Source organism: Antedon bifida, chromosome 1 (genome assembly GCF_963402885.1).
Source record: "Antedon bifida chromosome 1, ecAntBifi1.1, whole genome shotgun sequence".
Taxonomy (NCBI): Eukaryota; Metazoa; Echinodermata; class Crinoidea; order Comatulida; family Antedonidae; genus Antedon; species Antedon bifida.
In genome coordinates, this window is record NC_136226.1 from 3,909,172 (window position 1) to 3,936,674 (window position 27,503).

Genomic DNA, 27,503 nt, shown 5'->3' on the forward strand with positions numbered 1-27,503 from the left:
TCTATTTTCTTCCTGGATAAACAAACTAACTACGAGTTTCTAGGCCTAAAAGATATAGAAGCTAACTAGTTCTAATGGATTAAAAATAATTTGATGGTACAGTACAAGAATATTGATGTAACCGTCGCAAACTCTTTCTTTTGCTAACGTCGAAAGGGTAAAAGTAAGGGGGGATTTCTGTAATGTTATTACAGCAAGCATTCCCCGGAGAGTGGCTTTGAAAACATCTTCATGGGAGGCTTATTCTGATTGGTTGAATATATTATGTTCAACGATATTTAGTCAACTAATGTAAACGCAGAGAAAGCTAGTATATAATAACACAATAGTTTCTTTGGTACAATCTCAATTACTTGCTATTTGGTAGCAAGGTAGTGGTGGGAATAACTGGTCATTATTTAAGTTACATAACTGTATGTATAATTGTAATTCTATTGAATAATACAACATACTGTATAACACATTTAAAAATAAAAAGACAAAATATCAACATAAAATGTAATGAATGTCTTTGCAATGCTGTGTTGCTTGTTTGGTTTTACTGGCTCTTAAAATAATTGAATATTGATTTTTAACTGATGTTTCTCAAAGGTGTTTATTTCAATCGTTCTTGAAGTCAAAAACCGAATTACAAACAAAACTGTTGGTTTTTTTTAAAAATCCATAAACATATTAACTTTAATCTTTTCTATCTACAGTAAGTTATATTACACTATTGTTTTACATTTTTGACAAGTTCATCCATAAATATGTTATTAATATTAAGTAATAAATAATAAGTGAGCTATAATTAATAAATTTAGGAAACTTACTGGTCTTCTCAGTGAGATGTTTGTCTTGAACAAATATTACCTGGGACCTGGATTGCGGGTCTAAATAGAGAAATAAATAATGCTTTGTTGATGCCAATTTCTTCTTTTTAATTTGTATTTGGCATTTAATATTGCTAAACTAAAATATTAACTATTACTTTATTATTATCTTTATTTAAACTTTTTATTTTACATTTTACCTTTTGTACATACAAGACCAAGTAATCTGCAATTATTTGGTATTAAATTATGAAACTGTTAATTTTTTAACAGAATGTAAGACCCAAAGTTGAATTATTGTATATCTAAAACTTGTTTTCTTTCTTTTCAGAACAACAAAAGTCAGCAAATATGACAGCGATTGAAGTACCTGAACATTTCTAACAAGATACTGTAAATAAAAAAATATGCACCAAATGTCGTGACATACTCAGAAAAGATGGAGATAGAAGAGCAGCCTCAACCACCCTATCAACTATCGAGAAAAGAAAAATTCCTGCATTATTTCAGGAAGTTTATACAATGGCTATTCTCATATGTGGGACTAACAGCCATACTGGTTGGTTACTTATTCCTCGGCGCTATCATCTTTCGAGCGATTGAACAACCGGAAGAGAAGCGACTGAGGGAGGTTTTGCAAATTGAAAAGGAAAAGTTACTAAGAGGATTTTATAATAAAAGTATGGAGAGTAACGTTACAGAATGGATGGTTTATGCTACTAAAGAAATCAATAAATTTGATATGAAAATGAACCCAAATAATGTTACTTCAGAAGAGCCTAATGATAGGTATAAATGGTCTTTCTTCGGTTCAATGCTGTTCTCTCTTACTGTTGTTACAACCATAGGTAAGTACCACCATAATTCATTGTATTTGGCCAAAACAATTCAACTAAAACCCCATTGATTGGTAAAAAATTTGACAATTTTTTGCTTTCAATACAGTTTTTTGAAAGAACATAATTTTTTATTCCAATCCAATATCAGCAATACATACTGTAATTTGTACCTCCTAGTCACTAGTATACAGTTCTATACCACCTAGTTCCTAGTATTCCCCTAGTCCCTAGTATCTAGTATTACTCTACCATTGCTAGTAGCACTATGATAAATTTAAACCCATTAAGCTAAATATAGTACAAATGTAAAAGAAACACCACGTCAAGAAAAGCTGCAAATAAAGTTTTTGACCATTAAAAACAATATTAAGTGAATGCTTTAAAAATATCATTGCAGATTTGAAAAATAATATTTCAAAAAGAGGAAGATTTAGCTAATAAACAAATTTAAATGGAGATAAGCTTTTAGGCAAGATCAATAGTACACAATGCACAGCAGCTAGGCACATCTGACATGAGTGGATGTAATCTGATGAGACAGATACTCTACTGGGGGCCCACAATTTAACAGTAGTGACAAAATCACGAAAGATGATATCTTATTTATCTTGTTGGGCTGATGGTGTTCTGTTGGATTACGGCAAGCGCCGCAACATGTAAATTAGGTGACCTTATTTCTGGTGACGTCAATACTCCAGCAGATGTGCTTAGTGACTCATGGCTGGTATCAAAATGCCTACAATGTGTCCCCAAAATGAAACTTTTACCCAATACTAATTGCTAATCTGTTTTCTTTTACATTACAATACAATTAAATAATTTAATTTCTTTCTGTAATAATAATGTAGCAACTAACAGTAATACAAATCTTCAAAAAGTAACCAGAAGTGTAACTTTTTATACACTATGGAACTAGGCATGTCATATTTCAGATTATAATTCTACACCCAATTATAATGTTTTGGTCCGAACACTTTGGGTTTTTTTATCCATTACATGCTTATTGTATTTTTCATTTGTGGAGAGGGTGTTTTATATATATTACTATCTCACTCTTAGAGAATAGGCTATTGTCGGTTTAACCAGGTAAGCTAGGCACGAAAAGCCTACATTATTATTCAGCCTAAAAAATTCAGTAATTTCTTTCTTGAAAAGGTTTCTTGAAAAACCCATTAAAAAAAACTAAATAAAATAAAAATACCTTTTATTTTATACTCTATGATTGAAAAATGTTCATGATTGTTAATACATTGCATCACAGGCTAAAAACAAAACTATTCAAGACTAAAAAAGTGATAAAAAGCAAATATACATTTATTTCTTATGATAAAAATTCCATGTGGCTACTATTGTTTAAAAAAAAACACACATAAACATTCTCTGTAAAAGCAAAGAAAAAACTAACTATATAAAACATTGTGAAAATATTAATTTATTTCTTATGTAAAATGTTCATGTTGTTGCGATAGTATCCAACAATAACAACAGCAAACCTACAAATTGGAGCTAACCAAGTTGATTAAAGCTAGCAGCAAGCTACAAAACAGCTCGAAATCAAATTAGTCAGCCTTAATGCAGCGCCAGGACATTCATTATCAGGCCTAAGTGAAATTTGTCGGCTGACTCGCTGCTCCCGAGTTTGAATGGAATTTGTACACCTGTGAGTGTCATGACCGCCATAATTAGTATCGAAAATAATAACTTAATTAGCCATTATCTCCGTAATTTACTACCCATGTGAAATCCGTCTGTTTATTACTAACAAGAATAATGCTCTTTAAAAATGTTATTTTTATTCTATAGATATTCTTTTTTTGTCAACGAAATGATGAAAACAAGTGGTTTAAAAACAGTTATTTCTGTTGCATATCTTCAAAATTTATTATTTAATTTCAACAATATTTCATTATGGTTTTCCAATCAGCTGAAGCTGATTAATAGGAACCCTCTTCAGAACAATACAGTATGACAAGATAATTGAGAACAATGAGAACATGATTGGTTAAATTAAATGTGTTCCGCTTTACGTCGTTGTGTTGAACTTTGTGGGAACCAAGCTTTAAGTTATATACCGGTATATATATTACATTTTCAAGATTCTTCTTAGAGTAATGTAGTAAATTGATAAAAGTTTGATAGTGAAAGATAGTCAAATTAGTTATGTAGGAGTCTGTAATGGTGATCAGTATCTATTAACACCAATGGAGTTTAATTAAACTTTTGAGCAACTTTTACATACTTGTTTGTGTGTGTACATACAGTACTATACTACAAATATGTGATGACAGTAAAATGAATGAGTTTTTTAATGAGCTGAAAGATTACAGACTTACAAAGAATTGAAAATATTATCCCCATTCAACAAATACACTTCATTCATCTTTCATTATTTGTTTTAAAACACCTACAGTTCTGTTCTAGAGTAAACTTTTATTTAGTTAATCTGATGACTCCGATTGCATCGAATGCATCCATCGTATGTTGATCAATGCTCAATGTGAAAAAAGAGGTGCACTGGTTTTGGCCGGCCCATTGGAAAAGAGTTATTTATAGATGGTACACACTAAGATTGGATTTTGATCATACCTTTAGGGACCTACATGAAAAAAGTGAGTGAGTGTGCAATAATACCTTCCTTGAGAAAAAACAATACATGGCATGTGATACAAAATCAACCAATAAAATGACAATTTGATACTGTATTATTATACTATGAAATACAGTAAAATAACTTGTCCTGGTATGACCTCATTGACCCTATAGTACTTTCTAAATTACATTTTTTTTTATTATTAGTATACAATGGAATTATAGAGTAAGAGACACTATATTTCCGGTATAAAATTTGTTACAATACAGTGAATATGACACATAATTTGAACAATATTCATAATTAATTAATCAAGATGCCTTTGTCCATACACTCAAGTTCAATAAATCTAATTCATTCCACCATAAACTGAAGACAACTAATTGTAATTTGAATGCCGTTGGGTCCTGAAAGACAGATACAAGACGGTCCAATCAATAAATCTGACATATGATTGGACGTTTGTCATAATACCAAATGTAAACTAGAGAAGCTATCAAAAATTAATTATTGGATTCAATGAATATATTTTATCACTGCAATCAATATCACTATCTTGGAAACTACTGTATAGGCTGAGATTAGTAGAGTACATAAACAAATATTATGTATTTCTAGTCTAGTGAGATCCATATCCATGTTAGATGTGAGCGCTCTTTCTTATGACATCTAAACTGAATAGTTAGTTTGTTAGTGCTAAAATCCTGAATTTGACCTCATTTACATACATGACAGGTCACATGTTGTTGAATTTCCTGTCTTAAATTCATTATAAAAATGTCCTGCAGCACCACTTTTTAAGAAGGTTTACTTTAGATCCTCATTCTATTTTACTGCTGAGCAAAAATAAGTGGGGTTATTATCTATGTTAGCAAAGATTTATTTTATCAATAGAAATTTTAAACCCCGGAGCTAAACCCTTTAAGAGTTAAAATGTATGTAATCTGGTTTTGAACTTGTCCACATCACCTCTAACAAGGTTTAAAGATCTTTCCAGCCCTTCATATCTACAAATTTAGATGTCTCTATTCCTCTAGGGACTTGGACTAGATTTGAACCCATATACATACCAAGCACTTACCTGTTAGTGCCAGAATGTCAAGTATACTTATTTGTCAAGATTAATTTGACATGAATTTTTTAAATGTAAATATTTAAATGTAATTTTCAACCAAGATAATATTTGAATTATGTATGGTATTAAATACAGTAAAGAAGAACGGGGAATTTTGATGAGATATTGGAAATAATAGTTTGCTTAAAGATGTATTGTCCCCAAAAACATGAAAAATGAAGATTAATAAAATCGGACTTTGAATATGCCATTTTGTAGTTTTAACAAAGTTAATCATTCCCGTAGAAAAAAAGCCCAGAAAAAATAATGTTTTCACTTATAAAATGACAAAATAAATGGTCCAATTCAACTAAAAACTCATTGGCTGGCAGCCAATTTGACTATTTTTTGCTTTAAATTACAGTTTTTTCCAGGTAAATGCATTTTTTTTATTCCAATTTTTGTTCAAAGTTGAAACTATTATGTGACAATAAAATGGCATTCAACAAAAAAATAATAATTTTTTAGGGGGATAATATATCTTTAAGGTACCATATACTGTACAGTACACAATTATTCTATTGCAGTTACTGCAGTAAACTACATTATCTCCCTCTTTTAAACTGTACTGTATATTCAATTTTTTTTGTTAATCATATACACTTGTTAGTCACTGCCTCATAAACTTCTACATTCTAAATCACACGTTAGTGTAGTAACAAAAATCCAGTTACTGCAGTAATGGCAGTAGAAAACATTTTTAAATGCCACTTTAAGATGACATTTAAAAATATGTAATTTTGTTAAATAAATTATTTAAATATAAACATTAAAGTAATGTTAACGCATGTGTCATATGATAAAGAAATAATAAATTATATCTGGAGATTAAAAGATACATGAATATTTAACATCGATTGAGTTTGAATTCTCATTTGTTTAGATTACTAGACAATTTGACGTGATATCTTCATTTAATCAAAATATATTAAAATATATTTTTCAAGATTCATTTGTATAGCTCCAGGGAAAATATTTTTAAATGTACTTTAATGCTACTGTACATTCCAGCATGGCTTATGAAAAAAATTGTTAAATAAAAAGAGAGACTCTTTTGTTTGTTTTATCCAATAGAAAGTAATTTGCCAACAAGGATGGATAAACTACCGTCCTTTGAAAAAATGACGTGTTGTATTTTGATGAGTAACGTACAGTTACATGACTAGATTCCACATAAAAAAAATTCAAATCTTATTACACAATTTTTCAAGCTGCAGTATTTTTTCACCTCCTACATATTTTAACAATGACATTTGCACAGAATGTTCATTTTGTTAAATTTATTGTATGTCTGAAGTCATCTATTTAAGATGTAGTGGCTTTGTATTATATAACCTAAAGTCTTTGATCAGTAGATGGTTTTTATGATTTCCGTCTTGCAAACAAATACACAAGTAGTAAATACCCAATATGAAATGCTGAACAAATCGTTATCTACTGTAATGTCTTTCATCCCGTACTCTAATTGTGCGTATAATACCAGTAAATGAATAACTGTTGACTTTGCAATCTCTTCATAAGGTTCATCCCGTACACTATATCTCTATTTTGTTTTGTTTATTATGTATATTTACTTAAGTATTGTTTGAGCAATGAAGTCTAACATGAATTTCTGAAACGACCCGAACAAATCTGAATCTAAAAAAACAGACACATAACTCGTCCTCGGCAGAGTTAATCATTTTAAATATTTCTGTTGTTTATTTTAGGTTATGGTCACATAGCACCAATGACGATACACGGGCAAGTTATTTGTATCGTGTACGCACTCATAGGAATACCGTTGATGTTGCTAGTTCTTACTAATGTTGGCAGGGTTCTAGCAAACACGGCAAGGCTACTTTTCAAAATGTATTCAAGTCAGTTGTGTAAAAAAGTTCGTTGTCAGGATAAACGAAGTTTGCAGAGGCGGGCAACAAAAAGAAAATTATCCTTGCAAAGTTTGTACATTTAATTACAGTTATTACTTTAGTATAGTATAGGAGCTATAGCATAGAATTGAGTCAATATTTTTTTAAGGAGGCTATTGGAACAGTGGGCCTGTAAAATGATAAAATGAAGTGATTTAGCTTAATAAATGTCCAAATGCTACACCATACCACCTTATTGTTATGCATTTATTAAATAAATAACCAAATCAAGATTGATCAACAGTTGGTTAATGAATTTTTGTTTTCTGTAATAATATTAAATCATTTCTAATAATATTACTTTTTGGGTTTCAGGAAAACACTCAAAGAAACTTGAAAAGAAAAACTCAAGCAAGCGGAAGTCACTGAAGCGCGAGCCAACATTCAAAGTGCCACCAGAAGAAAAAACTGACAGCATTGAATTATCGAAAGCTGCCACAATCACATATAGCTCTAAAATCTTTCAAGACTCTGAGATATTTGCCACATTATATTCTGAATGTAATGAAACCGAGGACCGAAAATGGTTGGATCGTGTTGATAGCGCAAACGATTCAACTTTACGAGATGTGTCGTCTACGAACTTATCATGTGCATCTGAGAATATTTTTGATGCAAAGAGCCAATCATTGAACAATAACTTGCAAGAGGACGACACAAGTAGCGTGTTCGACGGAAACGACACAGACTGTGCGGAAATTCAGGAGAAGACGAGCATAACCAGACAAGAATCTCCTGACGGAACTCCTACTACTTTTGCATCTGTTGAAGACAGTTTCTTACACTCCTTACAACCAGGTTCTTGTAGCTCTCTTGCATTACCGGTCAAAAAAGAACCTTTGTTAGTCAAACGAAGATGTTCTTGCGTTGACTTGAGACAATTTGACCGGTCTGAATCAATGGAAGAAAAACCGAAAAAAGAAGATAAGAAACTAACAAAAGATACCATCCATTACAGCCTACGCAAAAATGAGCATGTTGATCGCAAGTTTTACATGAACGCACAAGGTAAAAAAATGACTCACTCAGAATCAATGCCTAACATTCAGCAAAAACAATCAGTAAGAAGTCAGAATAACAATAAATATAATTCTCTTAGAAATAAACGCAAACAAAGATTACATTCTGGTCTTGCACACCCGACGTTGGCTTCACTAATGAAGCCGATTGACATGAAGATTCAAAACTCGGCAACCGCGATTCGCCTTGCAACATATGGCAAAATCAAGGGTAGTAGTCGGGAAGACTTAACATCTGGCATATCGGAAGTATCTGATGAAGATACGCGAATGTTAGACTGGACGGAATCTGTTCACAGTCGAAAGCAACTATTATCGTCATCGAGTAACGCAAGTTTAGAAACAATAAAGCGTAAAAAACGAAAACCAAGTAAGAAAAAGAACAAACCGGCAGATGATGAATTGTCAGATATAGCTGAAATTGACTCGGACGATAGCGGTAGTAATATGAAACGTACAATAACAGAAGCCGATATTCCAATTACGCCAGTTTTAATTTTTTTCTTCAGTTATGTAATTTTAGGGGCTGTTATGTTTTATTGTTTGGAAAGCGGTTGGAACCTTCCAAACGCAATTTACTTTTGTTTCATTACGTTAACCACGATAGGATTTGGTGATTACGTACCTGATAGTTCACTTTACAGCCTTATTGCTTGTTGTATATATACAATGGTTGGTATGGCGATAACGTCTATGTGTATCGCATTAATTATGAAGAAGTTTGTACTACAGGTTAAAATAATAGGACGAAAAGTTGGTATTCTAAAAGATGAAATGGACGTTTGAGGTCGGACAAAATTATCACTAGCAAACAAATACTGTAATATAGGTAATTTATTTCAATATTTTTTAAAGGTTTGCAAGCTAAAAAACACTAGTAAAGTAAAGTTTACTAAAAATGTTAGAAAGTTGAGAAAGTATCAGAAAAAAAATCCTTCTAGAGCAATTTGGTTTCACATTACTTCAGGATGGCTTAAAGACCTCACAATTCTGAGGATAATTATGGGAGTTCCCGATATTTTGAGTCATCATCATGCCTTCTGCTAGGGTACAATTTCCCAAATTGTTGTGGATAAAAAAAATTCCTGATAGAAGTACATCAATTTATAATTTAAGCAATGATTTCAAATATTTTTCAAGATATTTCATTTATGCCAAGGTGAGTGGACCTCTGCAGCTGTAGTAGTAAGTAAAAAAACTGAAACATTGACACATTCGCAACTTTAGGAATTACGTGGTGTACTTTAAAACCATACTTTATTACTAGTCAATTTTGTTATATCATCATCTCGATAATTTCCTAAATTAAGGTTAAAAATGTTGCTACAAAGTTAACATTAAACTATTATTTGAATATGTATAAAAAATACTAAATCCAGTATTAAAAAAGAAAATTAATTTTAAATATTATTAAACATTATGCAATGTTTTTTGGGGTTTATTTATTGTAAGAATTTGTCATTAGAAATTTTTTTTTTAAATATAGCATGGCAATTGATGTAAAAATAGTATAGAAATATTGGAAAATAATACTTCATTTGAAACTAAATGTCTGTTTTCAATACAGAAATGAAAAAAGTCTAATGAAATTTTAAAATGGTAAAATGAAACAATTGATTACAATGTTATGATTAAATTACTTTTTGAAGTACAGTAGTAGATGATAGTAACTCTTCTTTTATTTAAAATTTGATGTTTAGCAAAATAAAATAAGGTAGTTTTTTTAACTTCAAAGGTCATTCCAGTAGCAATGAAATATATCTGAACAAATATTAAAACTTAAAATATGGCAATATACATCATCGTACTGTATAATCATAAAACAATTTAACTACTGTATACTATTATATAATATATATATATTATAATTATATAATATATTTATACAGTATTATAGAATTATCATTATCAGTGTTTTATTATTAAATTAAAATATAATTATTATAAATATACTCTACGCTATTCACAAAAAAGACTGTGGCAAATGGACTAGCACAAATTTGGATTCTTTGATGTGAAATACATACACATGTATGTATGTTAGAGTCACTATATAATGTTTGTAGACATTAATAATTATACAAATTATAATGAATGTTTTTTTTTCTGCATGGGAAGAACATTTTTATGTGTTGAAAGATTGACTGTTCTAAATATAATAACAGTCAGGTTTTTTAAAACAGTTATCACCTAGTAACTGTTCTAAAGTTAACCTTAACCGCAGCACATATCAATTCAATGGAAGACTAGGCCATTATTAAATGGTAGTGTTCTGATTTTGGCTACTTAGTAGAGCAGTTAAGACGCACACTACAAATCGGTTTTAAAATGCACAAACTTCTCTAGTCTTCATAGCACAACATTCTCAAAATATTTAAATTATTATTATAATTAAAATGCTGAATAGGCAATAGAACCTCTTTAATGGTTCATTTTAATAGAGTAGAACACTTTATTCAAAGGGGACACCTTCGGGACCCAACACAAATTGTCCCCTTAATAGGGGTTGACTGTATTAATTAACCAATCAAATGACAAGAATCAAGTGTGTTTAATTATAATTAATTCATTTTTAACGAATGCTACAAATTAAACTGTGTCATTCTTTCATCAATGGGACAAATGTATCTAACTAACGTTCACAACAAAACATTTATTTTATTTTATTTATTTCATTTCCCAACCAACAGTGAACTCATGGTTCACCACTTACAGAAGGGAACATTTCCTTGCATACATACAAAAAAATATATTTTTACGAGACAACTCGTATTTCCAGTTAAACATATCGTAAAATAATTTTATTATCATAATTTTATTTACTAACAAGTATTTATGTGCTGTATATTAGAGCTTTAGTCAAATACAAAACGTAGGCAGGTAATTTTGAAATATTTAAATGTTGTTATCACTTGTGATTATTTAAAGGTTATGCATCTGCTGGTCTGCCAAGTGATAAGGTAAAGTGCAATGCTAAATCTTTATTCTACTCCAGAGTCAAAAACTATTTATGTAATGTACAAACACTTTCAATGCGGAATGTGTAATTCCCATTCAACTACTATTTACACTAAAAGATATTACAGTAGCACCCTGTAGCTTACATTAGATTAATGAGTTTTAAACAAAAACGAAAAAAAAAAAGGACAAAAATATCGATCAAGCATATTATTGCGACTCTATAAATATTTATATTATGAATCGAAAGTGCATTTAGTATTAAGTAGAAACGTATGTGCAATTGTAAAACATTTAGAAAACAAACATCAATATAAAAAATGAATATATTTTATAGATGTTTAAAATATTTATTTGTAATTTATAGAATTACAATACACATGCAACAATATCTTGAAATGAATATTAATAATTTTTTATACACAATTTTAATACTCAGACTGGGATAAATTCTAAAATTATGAATTCATAACCGAAGAAAAAAAGTCACATAAAAAAAATAGATTAGAGTGTAGATAATAGTGGATCTATTAGGGATTAATTTTACCAGTGTAGCATAGCAAAAAGCTATACACAACTAATTAGGCCTACTGCTACATATAAATAAAAATACAATATAAAACTATGCTTTTTACAATAGACTCTAAATTTTCATTAGCAGTATTGCTATTCTAAACAAATTTAAAATGAAATTGTTCCTGTCTATTTAGCTACTGTAGATTCCCACTAGGGCACAATGAAAGTTATTTGACCAATCACAATGTAAAGGATCATCCAAACTCTCACTTAGCCTACCTATGATTGGTCAACTCACTTGTGTTGCATGCATGCCCTTGCGTTGTGTCCAAGTTGGCACCGAAAAGTTTATCCAATACACGAATTAAGATTTTAAAAATGTATGTGCTAATTAATATGAGAATAATTATACTATATAAATCATGTAAACTTCTGTGGTACTGGTACATAATTGCAAATTATTGATCTTTATTGATCTCAACTATGTTAATAAAAAAGTACTTTTATTTTGCTTTTTATTCTTATTATAGGCCCTAATAAAACAATGGATAGCAATCTAATATTACAAATATATTAAAAAATGGATTAAAAAGATAACTTTTTTGTACAATATTTAATACAGTAGAACATCTAAATTTAAATAATTTGGTCCTAACAAGGGCTCAACGAAAGGACATTAATGTAACACCAGTAATTTGACCTACATGTACCTATTGATTCATGATTGGTAAATTGGTTTGCGGTATGTTTATGTAACAAACTAAGGGGACATCTCCGAGAACCAACAAAGTGTCCCCTGAATAGAGGTGTTCCAAAGGAGAGGTTCTACTGTAATATTATCTATTTATTATTTTTTTCCGCTTCTGCTATGTAAAAGTGAGATTATGTCGACTCAACTTAAATCAACTGTCAACAAAAAATGTCGACATTATTATTAAGCTTAGTTACTTTCAGTTGCCCATACATAAGCGCTTGCACATTTTTCAGTTCGAATTCAATTTAAATCAATTTATTAAATTTTAAAATGTACCATTTCATTATTGGTAAAGTTTATGCAAAATAAAGAATTTTATTCCATCTTCATATTTTAGCCAAGCAAATCTCTGGGCATCAACACAGCGTTTTGTAAGGTGTGTACATTGTGTACTAGGCAATGTGAAAGGGACATTAGGCTACATTAATATTAAACTCAGGAGTTTTGTTAGTGATGTCACACAAAGTTTGATAGTGTAGACAGAGCTTTATATTGTTGTCAAAGATCAAGCACTTTGTCTGAGATGTCTCGATCTTCAATATTGAACGCGAGCATTAGAGGGAATATAATGTGTATGCCATAATGTATGCAACCCTACATTGAGAATGATGACAGAGCTCGAATACAGTAGTAGCAGTAGTAGTAGTATTAGTACAATTTCACATATTGTAGGTTATGACAGAAAAGGTTTTATTTGTAAAATTGCGTTTTTTGAAAGTACTAAAAGTACATTTTTTTTTCATTGTATTTTTTTTCTTTTTTCAGTTTGAAAATCTAGTATCAATTAAGCAAAACTTGAATTTCAATAAATTGGACTGAGTGAGAAAAAAATGTTGTTTTTTTTAAATTTGTTTTTATTCGGCAGAATTGAAGTAAATATCATGCAAATGTATATGCCATCCGCAATACCAGATTTTTAGGTTGATTTTATTATATTACAATAAGTGTAATATTATTAATAAATGAAATTAAAATCAACGGTCAAACGAAAGTGCGAAACATAACGCAGTCAAAGTAACTGGATTCCTACGTTACTGTGAATATACTCCTTTGATCCATAAGCCACAAACAGATTAAAAGACTCCATGCATTAATTCATTATTGTATTGACCAATTGATAAAACCTATTGCCAGCCTAATGGCCTGCTATCAATATGCCGACAGCTTTATTTGGTATCGCATTGCATTAGTACTTGATAAGTGTGCCACTTATTTGCACAGACTATAAACTGAAGCTTTTATCATGGGAAGTCTATAAATCTTAACTTAACACATACTTAACCTATAACTCTAGTCATGTACTATTACAAGTATATACAAATTGTGTGCTATAATAAAAGCATTTAGGTACATGGACTATTGGACATTATCCTACAAATCATCGACTATTATAAAGTATATTCTTCTGTACACCCCTGACCCCAATCTCTTCCCTAATTTTTAAAAATTACAGTGCAAAGGGTAGGAAATTAGGTGAAGTTCAATTTGTATGCCCCTGAGTGAAATCCCTATAGACAGACCTCTGAAGAAAATATCTTAAATGGAATATTTAGGACAAACCTCTATGCCTCTATTTTATTGTGATTACTCTACCTGTTAAGAATAGTATCATCTTGATGATGGTGAGAATAATGGTAATAATGATGATGACAATGATGTGACAATGATGATGACAATGATGTGACAATGATGATGACGAAGATGGTGACAATGATGATGATGGTGATGATGATGGTGAGAATGATGGTAATAATGATGATGATAATGATGACGACAATGATGTGACAATGATGAATGATGTTGATGACAATGATGGTGACAGTGATGATGATGGTGATGCTGACAACAATGATGGTGTTAATGATGGTGATAATAATGATGATGATGATGGTGATAATGATGACAATGATGGTGATGATGATGCCATACTGTGATGATGACAAGATGATTATTGAAATGCGATAAATAAAAGCGATGATTTACTACAGTTTGGGACCCTCCTCTTAATAGGAAGTGTCACATGAATAGTGGATCCTCAGTGTTATAACATATTGCCCCTCGTTTGTTTCACAGAAAAGTGTCCCCTGAATAGGGATGTCTCAAAGGAAGGGTTCTACACTTAGCAAATTCCCATTACAATTAAAAATGTCCAAAATTAGAAACAATTTTTTAAACAATTGTAAAAAGTAGAGACATTCTTTTATAATGCGGTCTTTTAGTTACAAATCAATATTTTAAAAAAACAAAAGAACTGTACAAATGAAAAATATTCTACAATCGCAAACTAATGACATTCTGAATTCTTTAAAATGCCGTCTAGTCTACCAAATATTATCCTTATTAACATAAATTACGTCAACTGTTCAGTTTTTCTCAACCGATTTGCACGTTCACCGAAACAAACAGTATCGAACTATAACAGGTCTGTTCGACAGCTGCCATTAGTCAGCCTTTCCTAGAAATCAAAGCATGGCTGGGCATTATTATTTTACTTATTAATCTATAAAAATACTTCAGAAAAATATAGGGGTCAAAGGACAATTGTCATAAAATATTATTACATATATTATGTGGGGTAATTGATGGTCAGTTTTACCATTGGTCAGACAGCTTAGAATAATATCAAAGGTCATCTAGTCTTAAATAAGAAGGAATGTAAATGATAAAATGTCTACATATCAATAAAAATTAATATAAATAAAAGGAATTTTTGTGGTAAAGCATAAAGCTAAATTTTTTGAAATGAAAAGTTTTATGACAACTACGATACATTATTCTTTTGTTGAAAAGTAAAAAGCAACATTATTCAATTGTACAAAACCAGAAAAAATAGTTTCACTAAGATTACTGTAAAACTAAGGGAATTTTAAAAATATAATGTATCAATACAATTTTTTTGTATGGTTGAGTCTTTGCAACATTATATAACCACAACATTTTTTTATTGAGAATAGAATAAGGGAGAATTATTATAACTTAATTTGCAAGATAACCTTTACATAACAAACCATCTGTGAGGCCTGCAAGAAGTGTGTGATGATTGACGAAATGGGATCAACGTGTCAACAGTCGGGTCAAGACAATAATTAACACGCTTATCAGTTGCTTAATTGATATTTTATAGCTCCCAGAGAAATATGTGTCATGACTTAGGCTACTAGAGGACAATGGTAATAAACACAATAAAGATTTTAAAAGATATCGTAATTTTTTTATACAGTATTATCATATTTATTCATAGTGCAATGAGATACTGGCTGAAGTTAGAAATTAATTTTTATGTGAAAGCTAGCTACATTTTAAAGATTTAAAAATTATTTTAGAACCATATAAACTACAGTATACTTTTATTTATTTATTTTTTTAATTTATTGTTTTTTTTAATATTATATATAGTGGCAGGCCTAATTAGCAACAGATGCTGTTAGTCACTCCTTGGGGCAATCAAGCAATTTCTAGCTTTGTGTTTGCCGAAAATTAATAAAATAAAAAAAATTAATTGAATAATTGGCAAAATGCTGAAAGACAGATAGCATGCTCTACATTTACAGTTTACAATTTTGCACCAACCTGCACAAGAATACAAAAAATGGCAAAACATATTGCTATTCTGCAACAACAATAAATATATATCATTCAATAAAATAATTATTTTTTGTGTGTAATTCTTTTGTACTGGCTTATTATTATATATTTATGTTGTTCTTAATAAGAAAATATACTGTACAATAATAATAAAAATGTAACTGTATTCATTATAAATGGCAATAATAATAAACTAAATGATTTTGATCAATTGTAATAATAAAGTATTGAATGATTTATGTTCAAATACATTTATTCAAATCTAATATAAATATAATAAAAATCTAAAAAAAAAAATTTAATAAAATAATGATTATTTTATTTTATTTTATTTTTTATTTTTAAAACCAGAAACAACAGCAGAAACAAATCCGTCACTTACAGCTTGGTTTAACATATACAATACAATTACAACAACTCAGAAGCACTTAAATTACGACGAAACAGATAAAGATTGGAATTAAAAATGTCAATATGGGGATGGGCCTGGACTAAACTATTATAACATAAACTTAATCTACTGATGTAACCATTCTTTAGAACATTGACTCTACAAAAAGGAACACAAAGGATATTGTTGTTTCTTAAGTTATGGGCGGGAACACGAATACTGAAATTGGAGATAAAGTTGCAGTCAAAAATTATTATATGAAATAAATAATAAATTTAATACTATACTTACATTACATATTGATGGAAGTTGTTGGTTTTTTTAAAGCTGTTTTTTTTGTGTGCAATTTTGACTAGCATAGCGGTTTGATGTGGGAACTGTATATATATTGTAGCCCCAATCTTGTGAATTTCTCATCTAATTCAGACATGTCTTCATATTCAAACATCTCCAAATCAGTCAATTCACTAAAAGAATAAAATAGTAAGATTTTACAAAATAAAAAGTTATTCGTTGGACAGATCGTTTGTCTATTATCTATGTACTTTACTCATTAAACTTGTAAGAGGGTCGGAGTTCAAGACACCTTCAGTGCCATCATGTTTGTTTGTTTTGGGGAAGATGCTAGAGAGGGATACATGATATAATATATACACATTATTAACAGTTAGTTCAGGACTAAAGATAGTTCCCTTTCATGAACATGGGCCTATATGTTTTGTTAAATCCAAAGGCAATTTACCAAAAAAAATGACAATGCTGTAGGTATCAGTGGCAAACAAAATAAGCAAAAAGCTATAACAAAACGATAGAGTAAAACAGCCAGAAAAAATTAGCAGAAAAAAACTAGCCCTTCTTATATTGTTCATTTTTTCCAATATTGAATTGTTATTCATAGGATATCACATCTTAAGTTTTGCTTATAATGGTGCCCGTTTCCATCAATCAATTAAATATAAATGAATGTGCACATGATTATTAAATAAATGTAGCATGATACTCATAGTTTTGACTATTGTTGTAATAAATGCATCATCTTTTATCTGTAGGCCTAAGACAATATAATTTATCACAATCTGTAAGTAAAGTTTTATAATGATTTATTTTGTTTGTATTATTATTTTTCCGTTGATTTTTGTCCCCCTGAAATAATATTATTTAATATGAACAAAAATTGAAAAAAATATTTATTTACCTGAAATGTAATTTAATGCAAAAAATATTTAAATTGACTGGTTTTGGTTGAATTTGACTATTTCTTTTGTCTTTTTATAAGTAAAAACATTAGTATTATTTTACGGAATTGATTAATATTAATCAATTATTAATAACTGCAAAATGGCCTATTTAAAGTTTTTTTTATTAATCTTCACTTTTCATGTTTTTTGGAGGACAATACATCTTTAAATTATTATTACACATGACGCACAAACGATTACTATTGCCATAGGCAATGATGATAATGAAAAAATGTATACCTATCAATATAATTTATCACAATATATGTAAATTGTTTATAAATGGTTATATTTATATATCATCATTTATTTTCATTAATTTATTATTATATTCAATATTCTTGTACTTTCGTTTTCATTAATTTTCTTGTTTAATATTATTTATCTTAGTTATTATTATTATTTATAGGCTACTTGTAAATAATAACTGTACTATATTTTTATTATTATGATATATTAGTATGATTAATTAATTATATGTAATAACAATACAGTACATGTATTTTATACCGTCATGAATGCCTGGTCCTTCTAATGGGACATTTACGCTATAAGCCAATGCACACAAAAGACGCCAGTGTTATTACGAAACAGAACTGGGCACACTTGGAATCACCTCCTAGCCTGCTCATCATTAGCTGATTTTTACTACAGCTGTGTGAATCTGTAGAGGGCCTAATACTAAAACAAAAGACAGCCCTCCTATAACATTTGAACTTCAATTAATCATATTAGTTCAAGTACCATGTCTTAACCATGGATGAATTACCCAAACAATTAGACATGATACATGGCCTTTGACCTAACATTACACTGTTGCTCGACATTTAGTTCACATCATACATTCTCCAAGACTATTGCACATCTGCTGTTTAGTACATTGACATTTTAACAACCTTTAATTACTAAACACAATCTCGCATTGTGTGGGATGGCCTCCTGCATTCAAAATGTTTATGAAATGCATGACTGCAAGATATACTGTTAGTACTGTAAATCATTGTTTGGGAAGAATTTGGACCTAGGAATCTTAAGCTCTGTCTACACTATCAAACTAGTTTGACAAAAAAAGTTTAAATGAGTCCCAAAATAGTATTGATATGATGTCATCGTGCCCATATTTGGGCACATTGCATTTTTTTGTCACACAGTTTCTACACTATCAAACTACGGTAGTGATATGCCTTAAAGATGTATTGTCCCCCTGAAAAAATAATTCTTCAAACATTTTTTTTTAAATATTTCATTTTAATGTAACAGAATAGTTATCCACTTTGACCAAAAATTGGATCTAAAAAAAATGTATTTACCTGAAAAAAATGTAATTTAAAGCAAAAAATGGTCAAATTGGCTGCCAGCCAATAGATTTTGGTTGAATTTAACCATTTATTTTGTCATTTTATAAGTGAAAACATTATTTTTTTTCATTTTTTTTTCTATGGAAGTGATTACTACAAAATAAAATATTCAAAGTCTGATTTAATTAATCTTCATTTTTCATGTTTTTGGGGGACAATACATCTTTAATATGGAGGTGATATGATATCATCATGCCCATAATATGAGCGCATCACACTTTTTGTCACATAAAGTTTGATAGTGTAGACAGAGCTTAAGACAAACATTTTTAAAAACCAAGCTACATCACAAAATTTAAATTCTTATATAGCCAAAAGCACATTTATGGAGATATTAGACACTTTGTTTTAGAATATTTGATGTTGTTCCAATATGTATGAAACCAAAAAAGATTACCACAAGGGAGATATGCATAAATTGTAGATTATTCTTGATACACCTGTCAAACCAATGAATATAACCCCTGAAGAATGAATAGGATTTGAAGGAAATTCTCAATTAATCAAACATTACAATGTAAATTGTTATGATGATGAATGTGAAAAAAAAAAGATGTTAGTAGTGTTCGATTTTCAAGTCCACTGGCTAATGGCCAGTAATCAATCAATCAATCAATCAGATTTATATAGCGCCAGTATCCATAATAATGTTCAGAGGCGCTTGACAAAGTTAAGCAGGAAATGCCTCTGTGTAAAAATGGGTTTTTAGTCGTGTTTTAAAAGTGTTGATGTTTTCAGATGTCTTTATGTCGATTGGCAGTTTATTCCACAAAATGGGTGCTGCACAGGAAGCACGATGGCCATATGTCTGAAGTTTCCATTTAGGAACATGAAGGAGAAGTTTATTAGATGAACGCAGTGAACGAGACGAAGTGTAAAGAACAAGAAGATCAGCAATATACTGAGGTGCAAGTCCATTTAGAGCTTTGTATGTAATGAGAAGCAGTAAATCCTGTGAAAGGTCTAAAATTCTCCCAAGTACCAATACTGGTTTACCATTTACAAATACTTTTTCGTTGTGTACTTACAGTAAATCGTTTGAAGGCAATTCAACCAAAACTTTCATCATTCGTTCTTTACAACTTTTTCCATGCGAGTCCACATCTACGTTTTGAGTTTTCTAAAAATTCCTGAAATTAAATCCGGGTTAAGATTAATAAATATTAATTGAAATTCCATGGGGCCTGGCTATCACCTTTAGGGGGATGATGATGATGTTCAATTGTGAGTTTCATAGCTTACAGTATTAATACTAGGGAAATTGTAAAATTAGCTACTAGTATACAGTAGATTTCATTTATAAGGAGATGGAAAGTATGTATAAATATCACTGAAAAATGAAAAAAATCTTGCCTTAACATTTGTTTGGCTACCATTAAGTAATAAAAATATCAAGTTTTTCACAAAGAATATTCCACCTCTGACTGACAGGTCGAGTGCCCACTTACAAAGCTTCTTACAATACTTGGTTCGAGCCCGCATGTGATCAAGTTGACATAGTACTGTACACTCTAATAAAAACAAATATTTATTAGTTCATTATTCAAGAAAACATTGTATTAGTAATTAAAAGTGGATCATAATGTTATGGTTCACACTTTTTTTTATCAAAGCAAAGCCTAGGGAATCTATGAAGTGGTCTAGGTCTACACTATCAAACTAGTTTGACAAAAAAAAGTGCGATGTACCCAAATATATGGTAGTGATATGACATCATCGTGTCAATATATAGCAACAAATATGGAAGTAATATGACATTATCGTGTCCATATATGAGCACATGACATTTTGTTGTCACATAAAGTTTGATAGTGTAGACAGAGCATTAATTTCAAGGTTCCAATGCAACATAGATATACAATGCATTGCAAGTAATTTGATCAATCCTGTTGCTATAAATCATCCAAACTGTCAGAACCAAAAAGGGAAAACAAACAGGCATTTGGATACTTCATTTATACATGTCAAGTCCCACACTTCTGGCATGAGGCTCACGCTTTTTTGACCAGCCTCAAGCTCTCACACCCCGCACTAAAATTCTCACGCTTTTTCACCAATCTCTCTTTCACCAATATTTTCTTAAAAGGCTTGAAAACATTTCGTCCAAATTTAGGAGGAAAAAATGGTTAGGGCCGGAGTTGGGGGTGTAATAATTTTGATATCTTAAGCCAGCAGCAATGGCAAACTTGACATGAACTGTATGATACTTGTCTGTTATTGGAGATGTGCACTAATATATTGTGTGAAAATATTAAAATTAATAATTTAAATAAATTACCAGGCTGAGAGCTTGAACCAGCGATCTCCACAGATGCTGCTCCTGTCTTTATGTACTTTCCAACATTTTCTTGCACCCACATTACCTGATCCATTATCATAGGTCGTGACCTCAAGTCTTCAGAATACACCAACAAGTCGTGTTTCAAAGAATCAAGGAATTTGCGATTGAGTTCAGTTGATGAAAGGGAAATCTCAGGCAAACTATTTGGGTAATCTTGAAGCAGAGTAAATGTTATTTGTAGGTTTACAGGGCAAACATGATGATTGATTTCTTCTAATTTTATTTGAATTCTAAACAACTTGTTTGGTGAATCTGAAATTTGATAAACATTTATTTAATATATACATACTCGAGTCGTTGTTCTTTTCTAATTTATTTAAGATTTTTGGCTTATTTATTTAGGAGCTACTGTGGTATTAATAATAAATAGGCCTAGGCTTAGATTAGTTAGGCAGGCCCTCTAGTAGTAGTTATTAAGTAGGTCTCTAACTATAGGCCTAGCCTACTTGGCACTGTCCACTACGGTGTAGGCACTACGGTGTAGGCAGAGTCCCAGTAGTAGGTAAAATAGGCCTGGGCCTGGCCCAGCAGTAGTAGTAGTGATTACCAGTCCAGGCTGGGCCTAGCTACTAGGGGCCTACTAGGCCTAGGCTAGGCCTAGTAGGCCAGACTGAAGAATAGAAAGAAAGAAAGTAGGGCCTAGCTAGGCTAAAATGATTCGTACTTAAATCTGACAACTCGGTAAATTCTCCATCTCCACTGAAAATTGCCTTTAATGCTTCTAATTCATGAGAAATATCGTAGTTGTCAATCATTGCTAATTCGATTTAATTATTAAAAAACACAGCTGTCAGTTTAGCGCGCGAAATGTTCAAAACAAATGTTTACAAATCATTCATGCGAGCAAAAATATGTTGATGCTGCCCTCTATAGTGTGACAACTTTTTTAGCCCAACCCTCTTTAGTCTTAGCACTTTTATTTCTTTTGATCTAACTTGCAAAAGTAATTTAAATTAAAAAAATATTATAATAGTATCCCTATTTTAAGTCTAAAAAGGGCCAATCTGGGAAAAAATTAGAAACAAGTGTTTCTCAACTGATTTGAGTTATATAGGTTCTATATATCCACCAAAAAAAAGTTCCAGTTCATCTGGCCTGGGGAAAGCCGCCATTTTGGATTTTTAAAATGGCCGCCATAAAATACATATTTTTGCTCATATATCAGCTTCCACATCATGTATGGATATGATTTTGGTGGCAAAGTATATGTTTTGAGGGTCAATGAATCCAAATACAGCATTTTGAAGTTTACTGAATGTCCGCCATCTTGTTTTTCAAAATGGCCGCCATAAAATACAGATTTGTACTCATCTCAACTTCTACATCGTGTATGAACGTGATTTTAGTGACAAAGTGTAGTTGTGAGTGTCAAGAAATCGAAAAACAGCATTTTCGTAATTCACTCAATGGCCGCCATTTTGTTTTTCAAAATGGCCACCATAAAAATACAGATTTTTGCTCTTATCTCAGCTTCCAATCCATATAATGTATGGAAGTGATTTTGGTGGCAATGTATATATTTTGAGGGTCAAGGATTTCAATTACAGCATTTTTTTTAAGTTCACTTAATGGCCACCATTTTGTTTTTCAAAATGGTCACCATAAAATACAGGTTTTGCTAATTTCGTAGCTCATATACATAATGAAGACATGATTTTGATAACTAAGTCTATGTTTTGATTGTTACAGAATAAAAAATCAGCATTCTAAAATACAGAGTCGGAAAGTGATCAGATCTTCTTATTCCATTTAGGACCAAACTTCATAGTTGAAGGCTTCTGCTCCACTGGCTTTAGATGTTGCTTTTTTTTAATACAGTTTGTTAAATACAGTAATAGTTTTAAAATTCCCAATCAAACTGGCACAACATATAATAATGACAACATTTATGTACAATCCCCTTTGTCTAGTCTCCGAGATCTATCGCTATTACAATCCTCATTATTACTATGTCAACGTCGTGAGTTAATCACAAGATCGAGTTCCATACTGATTACGACCAAAGAGGTACACAAGAAGATACCAGAGAGTGTACTGTAACTATCATTCGCGAGAAGAAACTAATAAACAAGATATTCTAAAGAAGTTACATAGACATGTAAAGATATTTTCCAAATATAAAGAGAAGCATGGCCAACTTGCAGTTAAAAGTACAACTTATGGATAAAGCAAGTAACATATCTTAAGAATACATGGTAATACACTGGGAGATCAACACTAGTCACCCTAAATGGTCTGCATTTATGTTTAAATCTAGCTGCTTATCTGCCATCCTAATAACCTTCGATCAACCAATGTGACGTAAAGTAATGCAAATAATTAGAGAAAGAAAACTGGCATTTGTCGTCAAACTCGAAAGATTCTTAAGAGCTTTCTGGGAAAGTCAAAAAGATATCAAGAACATTTAAGCTGTGGCTGTATCATTAGATGGTATAACTTTTTAGGCATGATTGTGCAATTGGGAGCTCCAGGTTCAGATATAGCATCTACAGTATGCTTTCATATTTGCAGCAGCTGGTCATGGCCAAAATGCCAAAAGTGGAAGGCTATATCTGGAAATGCTGAAAGACAAATTTCAAGATACATAAGGTTTTCTCTATTGTCATGTGCTCATGTCTGAAAACTGATTCTTCACCATTATAACACGTTGCATGATATCCATTCTTTTGGAACATCTTGTATTGTATGTATATGGAAATTTGTCGTTCGGGCATATTGGCCATCATGGTCAATTGTCCTATACTGTGTCTATATCTGGAGACAAAATGGTACATCCTCATCTCGTGTCATCATTATATGATACATAGCTGCATCTTCTAAGATCTTTAGAATATACAGCTCTCTTTAAAGTAGGTTATGCACAACTTCAAAACCTCAAGCCACCAGTATGTCCAATATAACCAAGAAAGCTCCTGAAAAGATAAACTCCTCCGTGTCTGATTATTATGACTGGTAGATGAGCAGCTAGATATACGTTTTCAGAGTGGCTGTACCATTGTATAAACTGTTGACATGTTAATTGGATAAAAAAGAATGATCGGCATAAACTATCGTCGATTTGTCCAGTTATCGCATTATACCTACATGCATAAATCCAGACCAGTTATGGTGAAGTAGTGTTAGTCCCCAGTGTATTAGGTAACCATACATTCAGTCACATAAGATATGTTGCTTTAAATTGCTTTATCTATAATGTATCTGATTGGAATATGCTTAACTAAAATTGGCCATGCTTCTCTTTAGGATTTGGAAAATATCTTAAAATGTCGTCTAACAAACTTTTTTAGAATATTTTATTTTTAGGTTCTTCATGCGAATGATATAGTTACAGTACATCGCTGATATCTTCTTGTGTACAGTATCTCATGGGTCCATAATCATTGTGGTTCCCATATATTATCACCAACATATTGACTTATTCTCGTCATCACTTTCCAACTGTATTTCAAAAGCTGAATTTTGTTTTTATTCTGTAACCTTCAAAACATAGGCTTAGCAAAATCATAATCATAGTAGCTCATAAATTAGGAAAAACCTGTAGCTTATGGTGGCCATTTTGACAATCAAAATGGTGGCCATTGAGTGAACTTCAAAAAGCTGTATTTAGATTTCTTGACCCTCAAAACATAAACATTGCCACCAAAATCACTTCCATGCACCTTCCATGTAGAAGCTGAGGTACGAGGACAAATCTGTAAATTTTATGGCAGCCATTTTTAAAAACAAAATGGCGGGCATTAGGTGAACTTTAAAATACTATATTTGAATTCCTTGACCTTCAAAACATATACTTTTCTACCAAAATTACGTTCATATGATGTAGAAGCTGAGATATGAGGAAAAATCTGTAAATTTTATAGCAGCCATTTTGATTTTTAAAATGGCGGCCATTGGGTGAAATTCAAATTAATGCTGTATTTGGATTCCTTGACCGTCAAAACCTACATTTTGCCACCAAAATCATGTCTATACATGATGTAGAAGCTGAGATAAGCACAAATCTGTATTTTAAGACGGCCATTTTGAAAAACAATATGGCGGTTATTGAGTGAACTTCAAAATGCTGTATTTAGATTCCTTGACCCTCAAAACATACACTTTGCCACCAAAATCATTTCCATGCATGATGTAGAAGAGGAGATATGAGCAAAAACCTGTATTTTATGGCGGCCATTTTGAAAATCCAAAATGGCGGCTTTCCCCAGGCCAGATGAGCTGGAACTTTTTTTTGGTGGATATATAGACCCCATATGACACAAATCAGTTGAGAAACACTTGTTTCTAATTTTTTCCCAGAGAAAGTGTAAAATGGGGATACTATAAATATAAATTGCCTATTTAAAAAAAAAACAAAAAAAAAACAAGAGTGTAATTGTTACATGATGTGCAGCGATAACAAAATGAATCAATGGAAAAAAATATCAAGAGAGTCTGATAGAGGAAATGTGATGTGTTCGATAGATGATTTTTTTATTCTGAAAAAAATTAAAACATCCAGGTATATTTTGGATCTGCAATGATGTATGTAGCTGAGAAGCCGAGACAATTTGATTGTTATTTCATTAAGTAGCAATACACAAGTGGGGTGGTGTTATGGAGGAGGAGGAGGGGGGTGGGGGGTGCATACCTGTTTCAATACTGTTGTTTTGTAGGACAATGAGACTAATCCAACTTTTTGGCAGAGCCCTTGAAACGGAAGTAAACAACACAACAGAAAATGAAACAACAGTAGCCAAAGCTTTATCATTTTGCAACACTGAATTTTATTCTGAATAAATTACCAGCACAATCACTATGTATAACATGCACATCTGAAAAAAACAATGCAAATCACACCAGGTGATGAACATCTGAAACCTTGCCTAGCAGGATAATATATCCAGGGGTGCTTTGAAAAAAAAAAGGCTCTGGATAAGGCCCTAACAGGAGTACCCTTACTGGATACACCTAGGCCTACCCTATTATTAAAAAGTGATAACCAGCACCACACTTGTAAGGTAAAGCTCTGTCTACACTATCATATATATTTATGTGATGTGCCCATGAACATGATGGTGCCCATGAACATGATGATGTCATATCACTACCATATTTGGGCACATCACATTTTTTTTTTGTCAAACTAGTTTGATAGTGTAGACAGAGATACTTGTTGAATATTCAAAAAAAAGCTAAACTTATTAATTTTGAACCATCAAACATAGCCAACTGTTTCAAGGTATTTTATAATTTTATAAGAGCAAATAAAATTAGGCCATATAATATTTAAAGCTTCTAAAGTTTAAGCAATCTGTCATTTAATCTTTATATATTATTTACATTTATCTATTGACACTGTACAATTTGGAATATTCCTTATAAAGTATGCAAGAATAAAATTATTGTTATAAATTATTTACTTTGTTCCAAGTATCAAAATACATTTTTGTATGAAAGAAAGACTTTATTAATAATTTAGTTTACAAAGTTAGTTTTAAAACAATAATCACAACACTTGATCTGTATTTAATTATTAATAACATTATTTTAATTGATTTTTTAAGCAGCTTTAATTAAAACATTAAAACAGTAAAAAAGGGATAGACCACATGATTTGTAATGCATTTTAAAAATTACAAAAGTACAGTATCACAGACAAACTCTGTGATACAGTGTCACATGTGAAGTCCCTTATGATAAATGTGAGACTGTATCATAGAACTTATCTATAACGGAAAGATACTGCCATAATTGCAGATATAGCGGGTACATATTAGTCACATGTGATGCTGTATCACAGAACTTGCTTATGAAAAATAATTCCAAAATGTTAGATACAGTACCGTACTTGTTAGAGTTAGTATAATTAGTAACTTTGTGCTAGTTACAGACATTTTATACATAAACTATACATCTTATTTTGATCAATCTTCAACCTTAAGTTATTTGATACTATGATACAGAAAAAATATAGAATTATATATTATATTTTCTACTGTTATAAATATAGACATTCATAATGATGTCATCGCCAAACATACAGCAGTTATTGCGACCTAATTATAAATAGTAACCCAAATACAGAAAACTAATATTATT

At 31.0% G+C, this 27,503-nt stretch overlaps 2 protein-coding genes across 2 annotated transcripts; one reads left to right on the forward strand and one right to left on the reverse strand.

Moving 5' to 3' along the window:
- Positions 1-820: 820 nt before the first annotated feature.
- On the reverse strand, positions 821-22,184 carry LOC144838401 (RWD domain-containing protein 3-like). The gene is made up of 6 exons (XM_078693742.1): positions 22,090-22,184; positions 21,363-21,677; positions 20,421-20,595; positions 20,113-20,205; positions 16,780-16,955; positions 821-872 (listed from the first exon to the last, which is right to left on the reverse strand). Exons 1-5 carry the CDS (start codon positions 22,178-22,180, stop codon positions 16,841-16,843), a joined length of 789 nt encoding a protein of 262 aa, XP_078549868.1. The 5' UTR covers positions 22,181-22,184; the 3' UTR covers positions 821-872; positions 16,780-16,840.
- On the forward strand, positions 1,102-9,176 carry LOC144852474 (uncharacterized). The gene is made up of 3 exons (XM_078710289.1): positions 1,102-1,660; positions 7,065-7,295; positions 7,581-9,176. Exons 1-3 carry the CDS (start codon positions 1,252-1,254, stop codon positions 9,068-9,070), a joined length of 2,130 nt encoding a protein of 709 aa, XP_078566415.1. The 5' UTR covers positions 1,102-1,251; the 3' UTR covers positions 9,071-9,176.
- Positions 22,185-27,503: the final 5,319 nt, after the last annotated feature.

What these genes read in the sequence shown, in the direction of transcription:
- LOC144852474 (XM_078710289.1), top strand. Translation starts at nt 1,252, where the DNA reads ATGGAGATAGAAGAGCAGCCTCAACCACCCTATCAACTATCGAGAAAA. An exon ending in TACTGTTGTTACAACCATAG is followed by an intron (nt 1,661 to 7,064) that starts GTAAGTACCACC and finishes TGTTTATTTTAG; the next exon opens with GTTATGGTCACATAGCACCA. An exon ending in AAGAAAATTATCCTTGCAAA is followed by an intron (nt 7,296 to 7,580) that starts GTTTGTACATTT and finishes TTTGGGTTTCAG; the next exon opens with GAAAACACTCAAAGAAACTT.
- LOC144838401 (XM_078693742.1), bottom strand. Translation starts at nt 22,180, where the DNA reads ATGATTGACAACTACGATATTTCTCATGAATTAGAAGCATTAAAGGCA. An exon ending in TACCGAGTTGTCAGATTTAA is followed by an intron (nt 21,678 to 22,089) that starts GTACGAATCATT and finishes ATCAAATTTCAG; the next exon opens with ATTCACCAAACAAGTTGTTT. An exon ending in TGGTTCAAGCTCTCAGCCTG is followed by an intron (nt 20,596 to 21,362) that starts GTAATTTATTTA and finishes TGTTTTTATTAG; the next exon opens with AGTGTACAGTACTATGTCAA.